Source organism: Musa acuminata, chromosome BXJ3-4, assembly GCF_036884655.1.
Source record: "Musa acuminata AAA Group cultivar baxijiao chromosome BXJ3-4, Cavendish_Baxijiao_AAA, whole genome shotgun sequence".
Classification (NCBI taxonomy): Eukaryota; Viridiplantae; Streptophyta; class Magnoliopsida; order Zingiberales; family Musaceae; genus Musa; species Musa acuminata.
Window position 1 is genome coordinate 39601319 of NC_088352.1, and position 21351 is coordinate 39622669.

Genomic DNA, 21351 nt, shown 5'->3' on the forward strand with positions numbered 1-21351 from the left:
TGGAGACACCACTGCTATGCCTGCCGCCATTGTCATCATCCTTCCAGCCGTGCCTCCTGTATTTCTCAAGTGAGTCGAACCTCGTCTTTAGAGGAATCGAAGAGCCCGAAGGCCGTCTTTTTTAATACTCTGGGTTATCAGAGTCATCATCCTTCGAATCGCTTCCATCAAAGTAAGAATTTTCCTGCCTCCATCTTGATTGCGAACATGAATTAGTGTCCTTTCTGCCAGACCCGGGTTCCCTGCAGCCTGCAATCGGCCATGATTGCCTATCCCTTCTCTGCAATTAACTAAAGTTGCGTTCAGCATAGTTTGGACTGAATCAAAAACGAGCGTTTCTTCGACGAAAGATATGGAGAAACTAAAGCAGAACACAGGATTCGGAACTCTTCCAAATTGATTGAAATTTTCACTCTAACAAGATTTATTTATGAGTCTATATGTCGATAAATGCCGCGATCAATAATGTTCTTGGAGAAATGATTCCTTCCGAAAGGTCTCCATCTCCTCAAATTGTCCATCATCGAAGATGGCAATATCAATAGTCCTAGGCCCAGAAAACATCAACTAAAAAGACGATTTTTATGCGTAATCGTATTTGAATCGGAATAAACTGTCCGAAATAGAGGATCTTACAAAATAAAAAATCAACTAAAAAAAGCGGAAACCCAAGAACTGAGAGATGGCGAAAGGAAATAGTCGCAGATAGAAGAAGGCCTATCCGAACGCTAACCTCAATTCCGATCGGAGAAGAGCAGAGTCGTTGGGGTTTCGTTGTACCGAGGAAGAACGGGAGCCCATGAATTCCTCTTTGCCACGTAGCCATGCTGAAACAACATGGTCTGACCAACCATGCAACGTGAAACAAACTCAAAAAGGTTGCCTTGTATTAGGCGGGCCCGAGTTCCTCGCCATCAATCACTGCCATGTTCACAACCATGAACCCATGAGAACCGCGGACATGCAATCCAGAACACTCCAACTTGCAAATTTGAAGATTACATGAGATTCAAGATTAATTACATATTATTCTATATAATTAGTTATTATTAAGATTTTAATCTTTATATTTTTAAATTTTATATTAAAATTTTTATACTTATAAAAGTAAAATATTTAATCATGTTTCTTTACGTTATCAATTCTATTGAAAAAAATATCATAAAATTTATTCGATTTATCATTCAATACGTATATTTTCATCGTAAATATAGATATCTTAATTTAATTTTTTAAAAATATAAAAAAAAATATTTAAGATAATTAATTATTTATAAAGATAATTTATAATTAGTCTTAAAATTCATGATGATTCAATGAATTGCGTACGTGAAGAAAATGTCATTATTTTAACATTACATCTCAGTATATTGTACTTTGGTTGTCTTTCTTGGCTAAGAAAGTTTCCGTAGACGTCTTTATTAGATTGCATGATATTTTAGATCGAAAACCAACGTACAGATCGTCAACCCACTCTAACACCTACCCCGCCCTCGTCCTTTGATGGGCCCGCGACCATGTGCGGCGCGTGGCCCCCGCCGGACAGCTACCGTTACCCTCGACGAAGGGGCAAAATCCGATTACGTGTACGAAGGGCCGCGACAAAATCCGCACCTCCCGGCACGAATCTTCATGCACCCTGATCACCAAGAGGGCGCATCATCGACCGTCGGATCTGCCATCCGTTCCGCCATGATTGGCTCCATCGATGAAACATCGAAGACAGTATGTGCTCTGTAGCTGATCCGACGTGCCACTGATGATTCTATGCCGGTCTTTGTCACTCAATTAATCATCATTCAATTATTTAGAGCATTGGATGGCTATAAATATGTTAGGTGCTCGGCTTCAGCCTTCAATTGGGGAAGGATGTCTTCTCATTGGTGGACAATTAGAAGTCGAAGCATGCATGCCAATGATCTCTCCTTGCTGATATAATAAACTATAAAATTAGTTCAAGAACAAGAATAAACTATAAAATAATCGAACTCTATATCGATTGTGGTGTTTTTAAATATATTATAGTGATTTTTGACATCTTCAAAAAAAATACTAAAGACCAATCAAATAAAAAAGGACTAAAAGGCTTTTTGACATGTCAATGATATGAAAAATAGATTAAAAAAAATGCACGCAAAATATAAATTTGTCTAATCCCAACTGTATATGTAAAGAAGATTTAAATTGATTTTTTGATATAACTAGCCTCATCAAATCATCAATCATAATATATCTTTTCCTAAAAATATGTAATATGCTGAACATGAAAATAACTTTTATGCCAAGATTGAAATCAAATACTTAGATCTAGTTTAACGATGCATACATTTTGATGTGATCTATTCAGATATTTTTTGTGCAACTAGATCCTTTCTCTTTCTCTTCCTGTCATTTGACAGGACAAACTAGATTCAGAACCAACTAGATTGATGGTTTAGGGAGAGAGTTGAGGAGAAAAGTGTACTTCCTCAATTATGTTCGCTGTGAGTCGTGTGTTTATGTGTGCCCACGGTCCCTAGGTCCTATCTAGAGGTTTATGATCAAATATTATGAGATTTCCTCCTATCAAGATTATTTTATAAGGAATCGTGTTGGATTTCTATTCTATTGACTAAAATATTTGAACAGAATCTAATTAGTTATATTATATATTTTATCCAATTACGAAGAGCTACAAAATCTAAGACAATGATCTCTCTATATAATAAACTATAAAATTAGTTCAAGAATAAAAATAAACTATAAAATAATCGAACTCTATATTGATTGTGGTTTTTTAAAATATATTATAGTGATTTTTGACATCTTCAAAAAAAAATACTTTAGATTTATATGAAAAATAGTGTAACAGAACACCAGTCCAATCAAAAGGACGAAAAGACTTTTTGACCATGTCAATGATATGAAAAATAGATAAAAAAAAATGCACGTAAAATATAAATTTGTCTGATCCCAACTGTATATGTAAAGAAGATTTAAATTGATTTCTTGATATAACTATCGGACTTGGCCTCATCAAATCATCAATCATAATATATCCTTTCCTTGATTCCAAGTATTTTTGATGGCACATTATTCATGTACTATAGAGAGGGGGCCAAGCGCTGTAGCAGCAGTTAAGCTGGGGGCCATTGGTGAAGTGACCGCATCGCAATCTCAAGTATTCCATACCCGATACGCAATTGGGGTGCCCACCGGGGCCCACCACATGACCTCCATTATTATATTGTTTTTGCCCACTGTCTCTTTGTCCGAAGCCAGCAAAGCGAACGCGAACGCGAACGCGCACGCACACCGTCACCCTCGCTTCTCTCACACCCAGAGCAGCAGCAGCAGCAGCAACGGAGGAGGGTAGAGAGGAGCACGGAAGCGCTCGGATCTCCTCCTTAGATCCACCCCTCCGAACCGTAGCCCTCCGATCGACGCTCTACGGTGAGCGCCCTCCTCCTCCCATCTCTTCCTGCTTCCCCTTCTTTCCCAGCCTGGAACCCTCTGCGTTCTCGTGATCTCGTGAAGAAACGCCGCTCGCCTCGGGCTTTTCGCTGCCCCAACCGCCCGCATTCTCAGGGGATCGGTTTGATGGGTACCTTTCGGCTCCATTCGAAGTGGCCTTTTAGCAATTGGCGCGTGGTTCGCTAAACGAAGAGTCTTTTTCTTCGATGCATTGCTCGGAGATGGTCATTCCTGCTTCCGATTCCGTCGATTGGAGTTAGTTCAGGTTCCAAAGGCTGCTTCTCTCTTGAGTCTCTCCGTCGGAGTTTCGCTGGATACTGTCGACTCCATGCCCTTTTCGTGGATCTGCGGTCCGGCTTTCAACTTCCCACTCTGCTTTTACTGGACAGTTGTCTCGATTACACCATATCGTAACATCATGGCTGGAGAACATGTTACTTCCTATTTTAGCCAGTGACTGTCTTAAGATAAAGACTTACGGTTGGCAGGATTCGGCCTGTGTGATGTGGTTGGGGGAGATGGTGATGGTTGCATTCTTTTTGGAGTTCTTCATTTTCTTTTTACTCTACAATCTTTGAGTAGGCTTAGCTAGTTCTATGGTGTAATTTTAGTTTGATCTAAAAATGTTACTTCTTTACGTCAACCAGTCGCTATCTTAACATAAGGACATACAGTTGGCAACATATAACTTGTGTGACATGGTTAGTTACATTCTTTTTGGAGTTCTTCATTTGCTTTTTGCTCTCTACTGTTTTGGAGTAGACTCAGCTGCTTCCTTAAATGTGGTGAATTTTTAGTTTGATCTGGGAATAATTATGGACTTGAGGCTGGAGCACTTCACTGTTGAGGTTGTTTAGCTAGGTGTAGTTGGCCCTCAGGTGCCTTGAGAAACTTTCAGTATTTTGTGCTTTAATCCTGTCGGGAGTTCTTTTAAATTAATTCTTAGTGTGCCAATTGCACCACATGTTTCTTTACTCCATCTTGCTAGACAAAAACCCAACTCTTTTGTTTCTTTATCACTACAGCAATCTCAGCTAGTTGGAGCGGTCTAAAATTCATACTTCGTGACAAGGACTCGCTTGTTGCATGTTTCATCAATCAGCAGGAGTAAGCTTTCTTACTGTTCTATAAGGTATAATGATCTGGCCTGATTCGATTTGACTGTTCTAGTCCAGTACAGTGGAGATAGTATGTGTATGGAGTCTTCCATTGTGCAGGTTCCCTTGAGCTGTAAATGGCGGTTTCAGATACTCAGAATCCATTATTAGGTGAAACAACATGCGGATCTTTGCTGCAGCAGTTGCAGGTTATTCAATTTCTTGCAGATTTTTCTTACTTGCAATCAGCAACATGAAGCTGATTAAATGACTGTCCCTGTATTTCAGCTAATATGGGACGAGGTTGGTGAAAGTGATGAAGAACGCGATAGGATGTTGCTTCAGCTAGAGCAAGAGTGCTTAGAGGTATATAAGAGGAAAGTTGAGCAGGCTTCAAAGACAAGGGTCCTTCTTCTGCAGTCCTTGGCTGATTCAAAAGCTGAGCTTCTCAGACTGCTTTCTGCTCTTGGAGAAAAGTCTTTTGATGGCATCGTGAGTTACATTTATGTTCCTCAGAATCCAGTGGCCAAGAAATCTACCTGGATAAAAAAAGTGACCTTTTTATGACTTGCATCATATTTACAATGCATAAATTCTTCATGATGGGACATTACCTTGTGCATTGGCAACACATTCTTAGATTAATTCTTTATGATGAGAGACAGGAAAGTGGTTACGCTGTAACCTACAAGCATGCTTTTGAAGTCTGCTTTAGAATATTATATTTAGATAAAAATAAACTCTCTGAATATGGCACTGGTTCTTTTATTTATCATACAATACCATTATCTCAGTCTCCAAGACCTTAGGATATAATTAGGTATTGATCTGTATCAACTCTTGGAGCAGGAGTTGGGTTCAACTGATAGAAATAAGGTGGACTCTCTGACATATGGTTATTTCCATGCCTGAAGAGCCCTTGTTTATAGTGACATATTATTTCAACTGATAGAAACCATCAAAGAATGTTGTTTATGTCGTCGGGAACAATAAATTTATTTTGAGATCAAAACAAGGTGTCAAATTTAATGGCCATTAATACCCTTCCTCTTTTCTTTTTGATATCTTTCGTTGACTTTAATCATCAGAAAACTCGCATCTATTTTATGCCAACTAGTTCCATACTAATTAGGTTTGGCATACCTGTGAACACGTAAGTATCCTTCGAGAGCTGGAACTTTCCTTTTTCTAAGATTTTTTTCCAGAGTCCATCAGTGCTTATAAGTAACATAATATTGCAATAAGTTGCCTTCCAATGTAAAACTTTGTCCTGAGAAGTGGTTGTGTAGTTACTGCCTGAAATTCATAGTACACAGATACAGCGTATTTGTCAGACCAGAATAGTTCTTATTTAACAAGTACAGGATTTGAACCATAACTGCAAAACCACCTATTTTTGGTTTCTGTTTCCATGATCAAAAATTGGATTTTTAATTAATAACAGTTGCTAATTCATATGTTTCAGCCTGATAAATCCTCTGGCACAATCAAGGAGCAACTAGCAGCTATAGCACCACTTCTGGAGCAACTGTGCAAGCAGAAAGAGGATAGGATAAGAGAATTTGCTGATGTGCAACTGCAAATTGAGAAGATCCGTGGAGAAATTGCTGGAACTTCAATAATTGGTGAGCAAATGAGGACACCAACAGTTGATGAGGAGGATTTGTCACTGAAAAAGCTGGATGAGTATCAGCAACAACTGCAAGAACTTCAGAAAGAAAAGGTTCCTTGTCATAGTGATGTTGCTGAGTTTATCTTGAAAGGATGATTCCTGTGGTAACATTTGCATGTATAATTCTGCAGAGTGATAGGCTGCACAAGATCCTTGATTTTGTTAGCACAGTTCATGATCTGTGTGCTGTTCTGGGGTTGGATTTCTTCAGTACGGTAACTGAAGTTCATCCTAGCTTAAATGACTCTGTTAGTGTACAATCAAAGAGCATCAGTAATGATACCTTATCCAAGCTTTCTGGGATGGTCATGGTGCTTAAAGAAGATAAAAAAATGCGACTAAAAAAGGTAAGTTCTACAATGCAGCATCATATTGGCTCTTCAGTAGTTCTTTTCAGCTTTATGCTAATGGATAAACAACATAACTGTACACTTCACTGGATTCAATCCTAGTTTTGGTGTTTGGACAGCATTCCTTTCAAACTTTTCAATCTCCTGATTGTGCTTGGGGTCTACCACTATTTGAAATTCTAAACTTCCACATGTATTGGCATGTTATGACAATCGAGCATTCATCCGTTTTAGATGTAATGTCGTTAATGATTCTGGCTTGTTATATTGATGTCTATAGTTTGATCAAATGGGTATTGTCTTGTATTAGAAAAATGATATTGGAATTAACTGCTGGTTTTGTTGCATGCTGACTCTAAATAGCAACTGAAATCCCGGATCATAATCTTTGACATTCTTTTCTGTATCGGACATGTTAATTTTGTATTTGTTAAACATCCCGGTTCATAATCTTTGACATTCTTTTCTGTATCAGACATGTTAATTTTGTATTTGTTAACATCAGGAATGAGGTTCATTTATCGGAGTAGATCTCCATGATTTCACATGTCAATTCTTCATGGAGCATATCCTAAAAGAAAGTGAGATTAGATTATACTCCGTGGTGCACCATGATTATGATTTAGCAACTAATTTTGTGTTAATTTGTTGTTTCCAATTACCCGCATTCCTTTCTGCAAGATACAGCTTTTTCCTGTTCTAGTTCACATGAGGAGCATTCTTTTCTCTATATTCTTGATCGAAGCCCTTCTTTCATTGGCCATACCAAATTTATTCAGACTTTAATTTCTTGCTGGGCATTAAGCCATGGAAATTTCTGCCACAGGCTTCCATTTGATGGACCAGAAATTCAGTTCCTTGTTCTACATCCTTACATTTGCTACTTCAACAAGAACAAGCATAGTTATTACTATTTGGTATCAGCTGTATATTTCTGAGATTTAGCTCTTTCAAGAGCAATATCACTAGTCAAATCCAGGGCCATCAAATTTGTTTTAAGTTGCTAACATCTGCAAAAATCCACATCCTTATTTGATATTCCCAATTATTATGCTGGTCTAGTTACCTAGTGCAACCTTATTCTTGAGGCTTGGGATTACCATGAATAGGATGCAATAGTATGCATGTGTAAGCAAAAGCGAGCTTAAAATATATCTGGAATTTTTAAAACATATCACTTTTTCATCTTTAAATGACCTTAGAAGTGTTACTAATAAAGTAGAGTTGTCCATGTTCTTCCCTTTTTGATATGTGGCAGTCTCCTCTCTTGCCTAAATTTATCTTGCCTTGGAATTCAGCTTGGGGTTTATTTGTTAAGTCATCTCTATTGGATTGAGTTTCTGTCACAGAACATGTGATTATATGGAGAGAATATAACGAATAATATATGTGTAAACTATGTGCTGTTGATCAGATCAAACATAATTTCATTATTGTGTTTAGATGATGAGGCAGGAATAAACATGTTTATAGGTAATAATATTTTCCGTTCTATTGTTATCATCTCTTTTCTTCTGATGTTTGGCTTCACATTTTATATCAATTAGAAAATGCATGAGCTAGTTTTGAGTTTTGCTTTTATTCCCTTTTCAGCTTCAAGAGTTAGCTGCTCAGCTTACTGATCTTTGGAATCTGATGGATACACCAATGGAAGAGCAGAGTCAGTTTAGTCATGTAACCAGTAATATGTCTGCTACAGTGGATGAGGTCACTGTTCCTGGAGCTCTCGCCCTTGACCTGATTGAGCAGGTTAGTTAGAAGAGAATTCTTAATGATGCTCAACTTTTTTGTATCGTACAATTGAGTCGATGCTAAAGTTCTTTTTTTTTTCATTTTTCTTCTGTTGTTGCACATATTCTCTCTTTCTATGTCAAGGCTGAAGTGGAAGTTGAAAGGTTAGATCAGCTAAAGGCAAGCAAGATGAAGGAAATAGCTTTCAAGAAACAAACTGAACTTGAAGACATTTACACTCATGCTCATGTAGACATCGATTCTGCAGCTGCAAGAGATAAAATATTGGCTCTAATTGACTCTGGAAATGTTGAACCTTCAGACTTACTAGCAGAAATGGATAACCAGATATTGAAAGCTAAAGAGGAAGCAATGAGCAGGAAAGAAATTTTGGAAAAGGTTGAAAAATGGATGTCAGCATGCGAAGAAGAAAGCTGGCTTGAAGACTATAATCGGGTACCAACAGTAACTTGCTATCATGTTTACATATTCTTACACTTACAATTTTTTATGCATTACTAATTTATTATTCTGCTCGGTGGCCACCTTGATCTCCAAGTCCAACAGTATTCTGTTATACATCTTTTCAAATTTCCTGACTTTGTGATAAAAATCTTCTGTTGATGGAAGGTAAGATCTAATTCCGACAAGAGCAATTGTCTCTCTACACTGTGTCTTATGTTGATGCGCACACATTTGTTGATGTTGCTTTATGCTAATCATTTTTCTGTTTGTAACTTGTAGTTGCTTCTGGGTATATGTTCTTTCATATCAAGTTTCTTTTAGCATGCTATGACAACGTAAAAGTTGAAGTTTCTTACAAAGACCAGCTTGAAGTGTTATATAATTGCTACTAGAACATGACATCTGACATTTAGCTTGTCCATGTAGTCTCTTTGTGCATAATTGAACTTGAGAAATTATTAGAATAAAGAAGGGAATCTACAATGGAATAGTTCCTTTCTGTGGTCCAAGCAATTCTCTTGACCCATGATAAAATTCCAACCAAATCTGACTTGTGTGATGTATGATTTCGTTTTTCAGGATGATAACAGATATAACTCGAGTAGAGGTGCACATTTAAATCTGAAGCGTGCTGAAAAAGCTCGTGTATTGGTTAACAAGATTCCAGGTATCTTTGTAAAACGTTGTTGAGGTTTATCAATTTTGTATCTCTTATTATGATCAAATTTCTGTAAGAAAATTTATGCCTTCTGGCAAGAATTGTTTTCAATGCACTTGTAGAGGATAAGTAGGTGGCTGCTTTTCCATATAGACAAGCAATGGATATTTTCATTTCCAGGTTCCTTATCCTATTAAAGGTGCACTTAACACTGGAGCAGTATGATAAATGCTCTATCAGATGGGAAAAAATATATAGATGCAAGGGTTTATAGCAAATATATTTTAGTACCTGCACATGCATTAATGATCGATATTTTAGTATGTTGCTATCATATTTTAACATATTGATAGCTTGCCTCAAAAGATTGGTAATGTGTTAACAACTGCAATTATCGGATGGAGTCGTTGGCAAGTGAACATTGCAATTGCCAAATATATGACCAAGCTTTCAGCTAAGGTGATTATTCAAACTGCCAAAGATGTGAAATCCTTTGCTTTCCTGTATTCCTAATCCTAGAAAACAATGTAATTTTCTCCATAACTGAGGAATGCTGGCTTCTCATCATCTGTATTACTTTTCTTAAAGGATCATTCTGGTGCATTTTTATTTCCAATATCATCAGAATCAGATTGAGACTGCATTTTACTAGCTCCTTGATAGCTAAAAGATCCTGATTGGGACAAGTAACAGAAAACATGAGTGCCAATCAATGTTCCTCTTTAGTAGATTGATTCTGCAGCTGATTTTTATGATTAGAAATTGATCTACAGTTAAGTCTGTAATGGCTGGAAAATCATTTCAAAATGTTTTAATGACTTGACACCATTTGTTTTTTCAGCTCTTGTTGATATGCTGGTTGCCAAAACTCGTACATGGGAGGAGGATCGTGGCATGTCATTCATCTACGATGGTGTTGCACTTCTTGCGATGCTAGACGAATACACCATGCTAAGGCAGGAAAGAGAGGGGGAGAAACGAAAGCAAAGGGTAATTTTCAGTTTGTTCAATGTTCATGATGGTCTACTAACCCTAATTCATGGCCAGTCACAGGTCATGAGGCTTATATTTCCTTGCTTTGTGCTCATAAACAGGATCAAAAGCGCATCCATGAGCAACTTGCCACCGAACAAGAAGCTTTGTTCGGTTCAAGGCCAAGTCCAGCCAGGCCGCTTGGTCCGAAGAAGGTGGTGGGGCCTCGCCCAAATGGCAGTACATCAAATGGGACCCCAAGCCGGCGGCTATCCCTCAATGCCCATCAAGGCAGTGTTAACGGTGTTCGATCTATGAGCAGGGATGGAAAGCGAGACAGCAACAGGCCTGCAGCTCCAGTGAACTACGTCAAGGAGGAGGCAACCTCCCAAATGTCTGCCACTGAACAAGCTCCAGCTTCACCATGACTACATTTGCACCTCTTCTCCTTCTCAATTGATGCAGTCGTTGTTAGGTTGTGATAAGTTGATCTACTTGACCGAGGAATCAGCTCTATACTTATAAACTGTGTCCTGTTTACTTTCCGAACATAATATTTGTCATTGTAATTAAATAAGCATGCCTTGTATTACTTCATTTCTGGTGAAGACTATGCTTAATTAACAGAATTCATGCATATATGGAATTAGCTTTATATATATATAAATATATTATTTTCCTAGAGCGGGTCTAAACTTTCAAAAATTTTCGTAAGAGTGTTTTTGTTTTTATAAATGATTATTTTACTCTTAACGCTCATCAATCTATTTTTGTCTTTGTCTTGCACCTCATGTCATCTCTATCATCACTTGTGATGATGCTGATCTCATTCGATCCATCTCCTCTACCTACAAGGCTCTAAATTGATTTTTTTTTCTCATGACAAGGGATAATTGAAATTTTTTTAAAAATAAAAATATTTATTAAGAATTCCTCGTGTGTGTATATATAAATATAAATATATATATATATATACATACATACATGTATTTGCGTATATATACATATATACATACACATACATGTATATACATACATATAAATAATATATATATATATATATATATATATATATATCCCGGAGCCTTTTTTTAAACCCCCGTGCACGGGAAACTAGCCGTTGCGGTATCATCGACGTCGCCGTCTCTTCCAACGGCTACTTAAATCGCCTCTTCTTCTTCTTGGATGTTGTTCGTCTTCTTGTTCTTTCTTTCCCTAAGCCAAAATGATGGTGGAATCCTCTTCACTTCCTCCTCTTCCTCCTCCACTGGCGTCGGCTGCACAGCCCCCGATCCCCACCCCTCCGGCCACCGACAGGAGGCCCCGCCGGCCCCGTGCTAGGGAGGTCACCTCTCGCTACCTGTCCCCCTCCCCTTCCTCCTCCTCCTGTTCGTCTTCCGAAACCCAACACTTCGCTGCGTCTCCGAGGAATGTTTGCCCCGCCGTCTCCCTCCTCCCGCTCCTCCCCAAGAAGCCGCAGAAGCATCACGAACCCCCGGAGGCCGACGAGAATCAGCCCCTGGCATCCACCCGGCGCAGCGTGGAGACGCCCCTCCCCGTCTCCACCAAGCCTCCCGCCACCCTCAAGAAGAAGGCCGTCGTCCGGTTGTTCGCGGACAACAATGCCGCTACCGGTGCAGCGGAGCAGCCACCGCGGCCGGGTGATACGAAGCGGAGGCCGAGGCCGGGAACCCCGATGCCGCCCCACCTTGTCGCGGATGGCACCAGCGTCGGGAGAAGGAACCCCCGCCCTCCCACGCCGGCCCGGGTGAGCCCGTTTCCGTTCGAGGGCAACAGCTACGGTCATGGAAGCGGCGATAATCGGCTCGAGGAGACCTTGTCGGAGAATTCTTTCTCGGATTCAGAGACTTGCAGCGTTAGCAGCCAGGGCGGCCTCTGCGACAGCCCACCCCTCCTCCCCCCTGCGTCTTGCAGATCGAGGCCGGTGGCCGAGGTTCGGTCCTCCATGCCGGAGGCCGACCTCCTGTCGGCCAGACGCACCACGGAAGCGTGTTCCAGCCGACAAACCGGCGCCGAAGACTCTGCTTGTAGGGCGTCGACCAGCTCGTTCTGCCTCCGATCCCTAACCCCGGCCATGTCCTGCCGTCAGCAGCAGCATCCGCTCAATTTGAGCAAGTCCGTCAATAGGCCCCTTTTCTCGTCAAAGCCGCCGCAACCTCCGACTGCTAAATCCAGCACGGAGGTGAAGAAGGGGAAGAAGGAGTCGAGCCGGAAGGAGGAAGTCCATGTGCTTAAGCTACTGGACAACCATTACGTGCAGTGGAGGTTCATTAACGCCAAAGCACGAGCAGCAATGGAAGCTCGGAGAATTGCTGCCGAGGTTGGTGAACGTTGAGGCTCCATCAACAATTTGAGCTGATTTCTCATCGATCATCACACAAATTCTGAACAGATTGTATTGTTTTCAGAGATCACTGCACGGGCTTTCGGCGACGATCGCAGAGCTCCAAAGCTCCGTTACTGAGAAGAAGATCCAACTCGAACAACTCAAGAGAAGAGAAAGTCTTTCGTCCATCATCCGCTGTCAGGTAAGGCCTGTTCTTCTTATATGTGTGGATTTCAATTCTCTCCTCATCTGCATTGGATCACTCTGCTCTGATCCACGCAAAGGGTGTTTGTTGATTCAGAAGGTTTCAATGCTTGCAATAGGCAAAGTTTTTGAACCAGGGTTAGGATTTCAATCCAGCTACAATTTAACACCCCATTTAGTCGGATATCAAAAATGGTAAAAAGATATGTTAACCGTCGTTGTTTTAGACGATTTTTGGACCAGTAGTATAGGCTCAACAAACTAATAGGTTAGTTATCCCATCAGACTAGGTCGATACTATCAAAGCCAACAGAAGATGAGTCAAGTAGATAAGGATGACGAGTAATACCCATGGATGAAGTTAAAAGGCATGTTACCCTGGTTTAATCGTGCATCAAAAGTGATAGAAGATGAGTCTACGGTCATTAATTTAGGTTTAAATATTTTTGAACTAGTGATTTAGGCATGTTAAAAGGTCGATACTATCAAAGCCGACGGGCATACAGCGAATGACTCAAGTAGGTAAGGATGATGATTACCCATGGATGAAGTTAAAAGGCATGTTACCCTGGTTTAATCATGCATCAAAAGTGATAGAAGATGGGTCTACGGTCATTAATTTAGGTTTAAACATTTTTGAACTAATGATTTAGACATGTTAATAGGTTGATACTAGCAAAGCCGACAGGCATACAGCGAATGACTCAAGTAGGTAAGGATGATGACTACCCATGGATGAAGTTAAAAGGCATGTTACCCTGGTTTAATCGTGCATCAAAAGTGATAGAAGATAGGTCTACGGTCATTAATTTAGGTTTAAACATTTTTGAACTAGTGATTTAGACATGTTAATATGTTGATACTATCAAAGCCAACAGGCATACAACGAATGACTCAAGTAGGTAAGGATGATGACTACTACCCATGGATGAAGTTAAAAGGCATGTTACCCTGGTTTAATCGTGCATCAAAAGTGATAGAAGATGGGTCTACGGTCATTAATTTAGGTTTAAACATTTTTGAACTAGTGATTTAGATATGTTAATATGTTGATACTATCAAAGCCAACAGGCATACAACGAATGACTCAAGTAGGTAAGGATGATGACTACTACCCATGGATGAAGTTAAAAGGCATGTTACCCTGGTTTAATCGTGCATCAAAAGTGATAGAAGATGGGTCTACGGTCATTAATTTAGGTTTAAACATTTTTGAACTAGTGGTTTAGACATGTTAATAGGTTGATACTATCAAAGCCGACGAGCGTACAACGAATGACTCAAGTAGGTAAGGATGACTACCTACTCAAAAGACTCGAGTAGGTAAGGATGAAGTTAAAAGACACGTTACCCTATTTAATCGCACATCAAAAGTGATAGAACTAGTGATTTAGCCTACGATCATTAATTTGGGTTTAAATATTTTTGAACTAGTGATTTAGACAGGTTAATAGGTCAATCATCGTGTGACAATAATGACATTGTAGCTACTCATGCATCAGATTTCCCAGGTTTACTACTCTGATTTCATCAGAAACAGCAGTATTCCGGAGCAAACTAAACTAGCAGGATAAGAAAAATGCAAAATTTAAGCATCTAGTGAAGTAATTTTGGCAAATCCAACAACAGGTGATGAACCAAGTGTGTTTGCATCATGATGACAATGATCGACTCTTTTTATGTGTGGCCTCAATGCTCATGTAGGAGCATTACTAGGAGGACCTTCTTTCTCTTCTTTTCTTTTTTATACTTTGAGGGATGCTTGCAAGGCTGACTTGTATGATTTATGAATCCATTTCCATGATAAATGCAAAAACATACAACATCTTGTTCGTGATCATATACTAATAGAATCATGGTCCTCTGCTCCTAGATGCTGTATTTGGATGAGTGGACTGTTCTTGAAGATGAATATTCAAGTTCTCTTTCAGGAGCAACAAAGGCTCTTAAGGAAGCTTCACTTAGACTCCCAATTAATGGGAATGTGAAGGTACGACATCTTTGGTTAATTTCTCTATGAATCATAACATTTTACTCCCTTTTTTTTTTTTTTTTCTCTTTTTGGTTAATTTTAAATTATATATGATCTTTTTTGCAGGTTGATAATAGAGAACTCAAAGAAGTTCTAGACTATGCATTACTAATGCTGGAATCACTTTCTCCATGTGTGGAAAATTTTCTACCAAAGGTAAAATTTGTTGGATATATAACTGCATGCATGATTTCTAACTTCTTCTAAAAAAGAATTTGAGAATTTTCGTTACTAATCTACCGGCCATATGTTCTCCTTAGTTCTGCAGGCTTGTTCTTCCATAAACCAATGTTTATCATATCACTCACATGCGCAATATTTCTGTTTTTCATTAATTTTTTTTTTATAAGATTGTTTGATACATGATTCTGTAACCAAGTCGATGCTCCTAAATGCCAAACTTGTGATGTGCAAGAGAAATATAAAGTTCTGTTTAAGTACTGAGAGGGTTGACTCTTTTTCGAAGGCTGACTAAAACTTTTTGAACTGCATGAGCATGTCTTATGTGATGAATTAGGCATTTAGTTTCCTGAATGATTACTTCAAATGAACTTTCAAGTATTTGTAAATTATGTTACCAATATATCAAGAAATTTTATCAAGAACTAGACACCTAAACCAATGACTAACTTCTGATGAACAGTCTCTGTCTCTCTCTCTCTCTCTCTTCTCTCCTCTCTCCCCTTGTGTCTTTGGTACATGAGCCTTCCACCTAGGTGATTACTTGTGAATGCCAAACTTGTAACTGTCAAAGAAAAGTATAAAGTTCTATCAAGTGCTGGGGACTCTTTTTTTAAAGGTTAGCTAAGTTCTTTTGAACTGCATAAGTATGTCTTATGTGAAAGACTATTTACTTATGAAAGACTATTTACCAAGATTTGATAAATCATGTCACCAACTCACCTAATTTTCTTTTAGACTGTAGTAAAGATTTAACTTTGCTAAGTTGCAGCTTGTAGTCCTTCTTTGTCTTTGATGTTCTACCATGTTTATCTTTACATTGCTAGACTCTTATAATGGATTACTCTTACAACAGACAGCAGATATTGATAATGTAGCTTCAGATCTCGCAAGTGTAATCAGTACTCAGAAAACTCTAGTTGAGGAATGTGGAAATCTTTTATCGGAGGCACATAGGTTGCAGGTTAGCCTAGTTTCACCAAAGATGGTGCTTACATCCATTTTCTGAGGCAACTCTTAGTAGTTGTGGAATCTGGCAAAAAGAAGTTTAATCTTTTTAATACTGTTGTTTTCAGGTGAAGGAATGCAGCTTGAGAACCCAACTTATTCAAGTAAAGCAGCACAATGTATACTCAAGTACAGTACTTCAGGTCTCTTAAGCATTCCAACTGTCAGGAATACCATATGTTATTCTTTCATTCTTTGAGTTCATTGAGATGCCACGGTGTCAATAAGAACAACCGTCAGAAAGGAGAGAGTTTCCAGTGAAGACAGTGACATCCATTCATTATGAGGCTAGATCTAGTATCTCAACTTTTGTACATCAAGCAAACAAACAGAGTGGCCTTTTCTTGTATGGAAACATTTTTGAATCATGGATGAACAGTTTCAGAATAAGGTCTTGTGTCTTCTGGTGCTTCAGTTGTTAGTCTGATTTCTGAAGAGAGTACACGATTCATGGATCTAGGGAAGAAGAAACTTGGTCCCCTTGTTGGCTAAGATTTAACTTTGAGCTAAGCTAGAAACTACAGGAAACTAGATTCAGATTGATATTGATAAATGCTATGGAGGGAAAAATCATGAAGCCAACTGAAACAAGGTGCCTTTGATTTGTTTTCAGAATTGTATCAAACATAATGTATCATGCTCAATGATATTTTTCTTTTAACTCAAAACTGGTGTCAAGCCTGCTCATAAGCTTGGGAAGATTTCATCTGTCCTCAAGAATATATGGAGTTTTTACAGCTGCAGAACATTGCTTATTTCTAACAGTTTTTGGATCATAGGGAGGTTAAAATTTCAGGTTCAAGAGTTTGTTAAAACTCTTGTTCTATCAAGAGTTTGTTAACTTGTTCTAACATATAATCTACGGTCAGGGGAGGTTCTCTCTCAGATAAACCATCTCTTCAATTAAATGAATCATCAAATTATTCAGGCAGAATAATAAATCGTTGCTATGCAACAAGAATGGATCAACCTGACTCAACCCAAGTCCAACAAAAATACTTCACTGAAGAAATTTTTTTAATTTTAGGAAAAGAAAACCTATTTTGAAGTTATATCAACTAAAAGCATTCTGCAATTTGTAAGTATCAAGGAATGCTTCAACACAGACCAAATTTAACAACAGTACTGCAAACTTAATGCAGTAAAGGTGGAGATAGAAATCTACTATGTTGAGACACACCAAGAGAATACATTTTTCGCAGACATCACATAGTTTGCTGACATACCAGGCACCAAATTGCACTCATCCCATGGCATGCTTCTGCGTCCAGGCCTGGGCAGTCATCTCATACTTTGCTCTGTCAGTCTTGTACATGTGAGCAATTTCAGGCACTAATGGATCATCTGGATTTGGATCTGTCAGAAGGGAACAAATGGACAGCAACACCTAGAAGTAGACAAATACATCATATGTTAAGATCTAAAAGCCGCAAGGAAAGATTCATTGACCAAGACAACTATGTCTAAGCAACATTGGGACATCTCTGTTGCCACAGATCCTAGAGTAGCTCCACAATGTCCAGCCATCCAGATTCCACAAGCCTATAACAACTGGTCCAGTCATCCAAAGTTAGCTCTCAAACTAGCTAGGAGTTTATAGTTGTTAAATGGTAAATCATACATGGAGAACAAGAACAATTTGGATCATGAGCTGCAGTTTCTCAAACCCTTCTTAGTACCAAAATATATTTAAGCCAATAGTGAACTAATAGATACACCTAGTTAATTGAGGCTGTTCCACACATGAGAAAGAATCAAGGGTCTAGAAACAGATCTAAAGTACCTTTGATATAGTCAGGGCAGGGCTCCACTGATCCTTTAGAATGTCAAGGCATATACTCCCATTGCTATTAATATTTGGATGGAAAACCTTGGTGCAGAAGGACACCTGAAGAGGACATAATGTTGCATAAATTATTCTACGACATGCGAGCAATGGGCGTGGCAACAAAATGGAAAGCAGTGCAAATAATTTGATATGCATAATAATGTGCTAGATAAAGTTAATAAGCTGTGTGGCCATGACTCTATGATGCCCACGATTTTGGGCTCACATTTAATACACCTAGATCCAAGTTTTTGTTAGGCCACAGTTGAGTAGCTAGGAAGTAGGACACGAAAAGCTGACATGAAAAACACATTACATTTATCCATAAAAAAACTATAAGTATCCTTCAATTAAGTATGTGAAGATATCAAATTAATAATGAGATAAGCTTAAGACCTACACAGATGTTGGTTTATGCTCACTTGGTGATTTAGCCGACTCTAAAGATGTAAATGATGCTAGTTATCTCAAAACAAAGATTGCTATTTTGTTCAGTCATTACAGCTAACCCTAGTCATGAGCTCCAATTGCAACATATTCTCATGTACAAACGAAAAGGTATTAGCCATATATGACATGATGTGCATGATAGGAGCTCCCTTTTACAAGTTTGTGACTCTAGATGTATACATGGGAATATCTTACGTATATTGTTAAAAGGCCAGCTTATTGGTGCTCCCAGTGGACTTAAGCTTTTAAAGATTGCCATAAGTTTCTCAGTTAACAATAAAGTCTAATTATGTGTCAGAAACTGACACTAAACTTGTATAGATAGATTTTGATTGTATTATTTTATTTGTCAAAAAAGGTCATATTTATTAGTGTTGTCAAACAAATGGTCTTATTAAATTTGTTCATATACAAAAACACAGGGAAATATGTAACTTTGCTGACACGGATAATGATCCATTCTAAATGCCATAGTTTCATTTTAACTTGAAAGAATTCTTCAATCATCTGATTGAGTAAGCTATTAAACCTTTAAAATTTATCGGAAAAAAAAAGAAACAAACATGATTCTGAAATAAAATTTATAAGCAGCTCTGGTAGCAAACAAAAATTTCAAAGAAGAAATTTAAGTAAATTGCAACTGATCACAAGAAAGGATAGAGCAGATATATATTTTAAAGCACAAATCATTAATAGATGTGCGCCAAGTCAATAACAATAGTCTAAAATATGAACAATTTACCTTGGGTGGCTTGAAAGGATAATCTGGTGGAAAGTGTATATTCACCAGAAATACACCTCCAGCAAAAGGGCTATCGCTAGGTCCCATAATAGTTGCTTGCCAGTGGAACATATCTTCAGCCACAGGGCCTATAGAATCAAAGAAACAAGCAATATAATGTGATTGCAGAAGCAATTTATTAAGACCACCATGTAGCAATTATATTAATATTTATCCTTCATTAAGATCCATTATTTTTTTTCATATGTCCCTTTCTTTGAGAACCAGATTTCCTACCATCTATTTCATTAATGAAAATGTTCATACACAATCAAATGTTATATTTGATAATTCACTTGTGTAATAGGAAGAAACCTTCTAAAAATAATGAGTCTATAATATTATAATTGCAACAATTTCAAAAACTATATCACAGAAATCCCTCTATCTATAAGCTGTAGTCCCAAGTTTAGACTCCCTCTTTTTTATTGCTTACACATTTCAAAAAGCATTGGTTCCAATGCTTGTGAGGGACCATTTGATGTCTTTTAAATTAAGCAGACAGTTCTCTAAACAATTTTCTTGAAGAAGCTAGGCTCCTTGAATAAACGAATCATAAAGACTCAAGTCATCTATTACCCTGTTACTCAAAATTTTGGGTGCACCAAACCAACACTTACAAGAGCAGAGATTTAGTTTAATATGAGGATCATCTCCGTTATAATAATTAGTTGAAATCGGCATAAAGATATGTAAGCAACCATTCAAACAGGTAATGCTAGGAAGTAAGCATCACCTGCGCTGCACGATGTGGGAGGATCCTTCTGCAAGTCCTTCAACTCCTTCAAAATCCGCCTCGAGGCCATCAATAGCAATCGGAATCACAAATCTTGTCGAGGTCTCTGAAACAATCGAAGAACAATCGAGACTTGAAGTGATCCCATGAGATGCAAAAGCAAAATTTTGATGTAATGCACCGGTAAATCAAACACTAGAAGTAACATCGAGACTCGGGTGCCCCTCCCCCAACGAAGAATATCCCTCCAGAGGCCTAATAACACCTTCAAATGTCATGGCAGAAGCTATTACCTTGCCCAAAATCCAATCTTTTTCGACAAAATCCACCAAAATATCGAGAAGTTCAAATTAAGATGATGAACAGATAGATCAGCAATCTCTCATCTCCTCAAAGAAAACGAAGATGGATAGGTCAGCAAATCCACTGAGTCAGCGGTCGAAACTGTACCAATCAAACATAGAAACCAAGAACTAAAAGAACCACCATCGCCAGAATCATACCGTCCGAGGTCGAAGAAATGGACTTCGATCGATCGACTCGTTCGCGCTCTCGCTCGGCCGGTTCCCGATCCCGAGGCGTATTTATAGGGCGGGATTTGGATTGTGCCGGCGCGTTTCCTATGATGGAAATGGGTAAATATTGTCCGTTGGATGGTGGATGGACGGATCCGATGGCTCGAATACACGTAAAGGCAACCGCATCCTTTTTCTTTCCTCTGGATTTAAAGGCGGGGTGGGGTCGCGTGAGAAGCACGCTGGTTAAAGTAGCCGGTTACCAAGTCGTGTCGCATCCCTCGTCTCAAGTCGCCATCCCCCTGCCCTACACTTGTACGGTGGAGGAAACCCCACTATCAATAATACAACAACAAGAATAATAAAGTAATAATATTATTCTACTAAAAATAAATATTTGATAGGTGAGAGAGTAGAGAGTCAACACTTTTCTATCGCACTTTTTTTGGTCAACCTTTTTGATGGGATTCTTCTGAATCAACTTTACCATAATATTCCAAATACATTGACAGAATTTTGTAATTATGAATACCCTTTTTTGTTTGATTTGATTATTTTTCTTTAATATATATATATATATATATATATATATATATATGAAAAAAATAATTAATTGCATAAAAAAATAAAATCCACATAAATCTAAGATTTATATATGGATAGATAAATTACTATATAAATATATATAATAAAAATATAATTCTCCATAGAAAGATATAATGCATAGCTATTCACGTAACAAATGTTATAACACTGGCTAACAAGTTCTTATTTGCCTTTGGAAAACGGAAATATAATAGAGCAAACCACTCCTGCACCGACGATCCTCAAATAGGGTACGTGGCATCTTCTGGTCCCTTGAGACATGGATC

The 21351-nt window shown here is 38.4% G+C and overlaps 3 protein-coding genes across 5 annotated transcripts; 2 read left to right on the forward strand and 1 right to left on the reverse strand.

Annotated features, from left to right (window-relative positions):
- The first annotated feature begins 3291 nt into the window (after positions 1–3291).
- Positions 3292–10995, forward strand: LOC135635005 (65-kDa microtubule-associated protein 1-like). Its single transcript, XM_065145790.1, has 11 exons — positions 3292–3432; positions 4479–4585; positions 4671–4759; positions 4839–5042; positions 6016–6273; positions 6354–6569; positions 8166–8321; positions 8448–8759; positions 9348–9435; positions 10268–10416; positions 10521–10995. Exons 3-11 carry the CDS (start codon positions 4688–4690, stop codon positions 10824–10826), a joined length of 1761 nt encoding a protein of 586 aa, XP_065001862.1. The 5' UTR covers positions 3292–3432; positions 4479–4585; positions 4671–4687; the 3' UTR covers positions 10827–10995.
- A 488-nt stretch (positions 10996–11483) lies between these two features.
- Positions 11484–16938, forward strand: LOC135635251 (protein ENDOSPERM DEFECTIVE 1-like). The gene is made up of 6 exons (XM_065146207.1): positions 11484–12739; positions 12828–12947; positions 14823–14939; positions 15048–15137; positions 16018–16125; positions 16238–16938. Exons 1-6 carry the CDS (start codon positions 11624–11626, stop codon positions 16319–16321), a joined length of 1635 nt encoding a protein of 544 aa, XP_065002279.1. The 5' UTR covers positions 11484–11623; the 3' UTR covers positions 16322–16938.
- Positions 16939–17168: 230 nt separating this feature from the next.
- Positions 17169–20617, reverse strand: LOC135635252 (ubiquitin-conjugating enzyme E2-17 kDa-like). 3 transcript variants are annotated; one of them, XM_065146209.1, is made up of 5 exons: positions 20468–20616; positions 19965–20070; positions 19190–19317; positions 17953–18057; positions 17169–17556 (listed from the first exon to the last, which is right to left on the reverse strand). In XM_065146209.1, the coding sequence occupies exons 2-5, from the start codon at positions 20032–20034 to the stop codon at positions 17413–17415; spliced, it is 447 nt and encodes a 148-aa protein (XP_065002281.1). In that variant the 5' UTR covers positions 20035–20070; positions 20468–20616; the 3' UTR covers positions 17169–17412. The 3 variants fall into 3 exon arrangements, with proteins under 3 accessions (XP_065002281.1, XP_065002282.1, XP_065002283.1); XM_065146210.1 differs by lacking the exon at positions 20468–20616 and adding an exon at positions 20258–20387; XM_065146211.1 differs by lacking the exon at positions 17169–17556 and adding an exon at positions 17582–17720 and having other exon boundaries at positions 20468–20617.
- Positions 20618–21351: the final 734 nt, after the last annotated feature.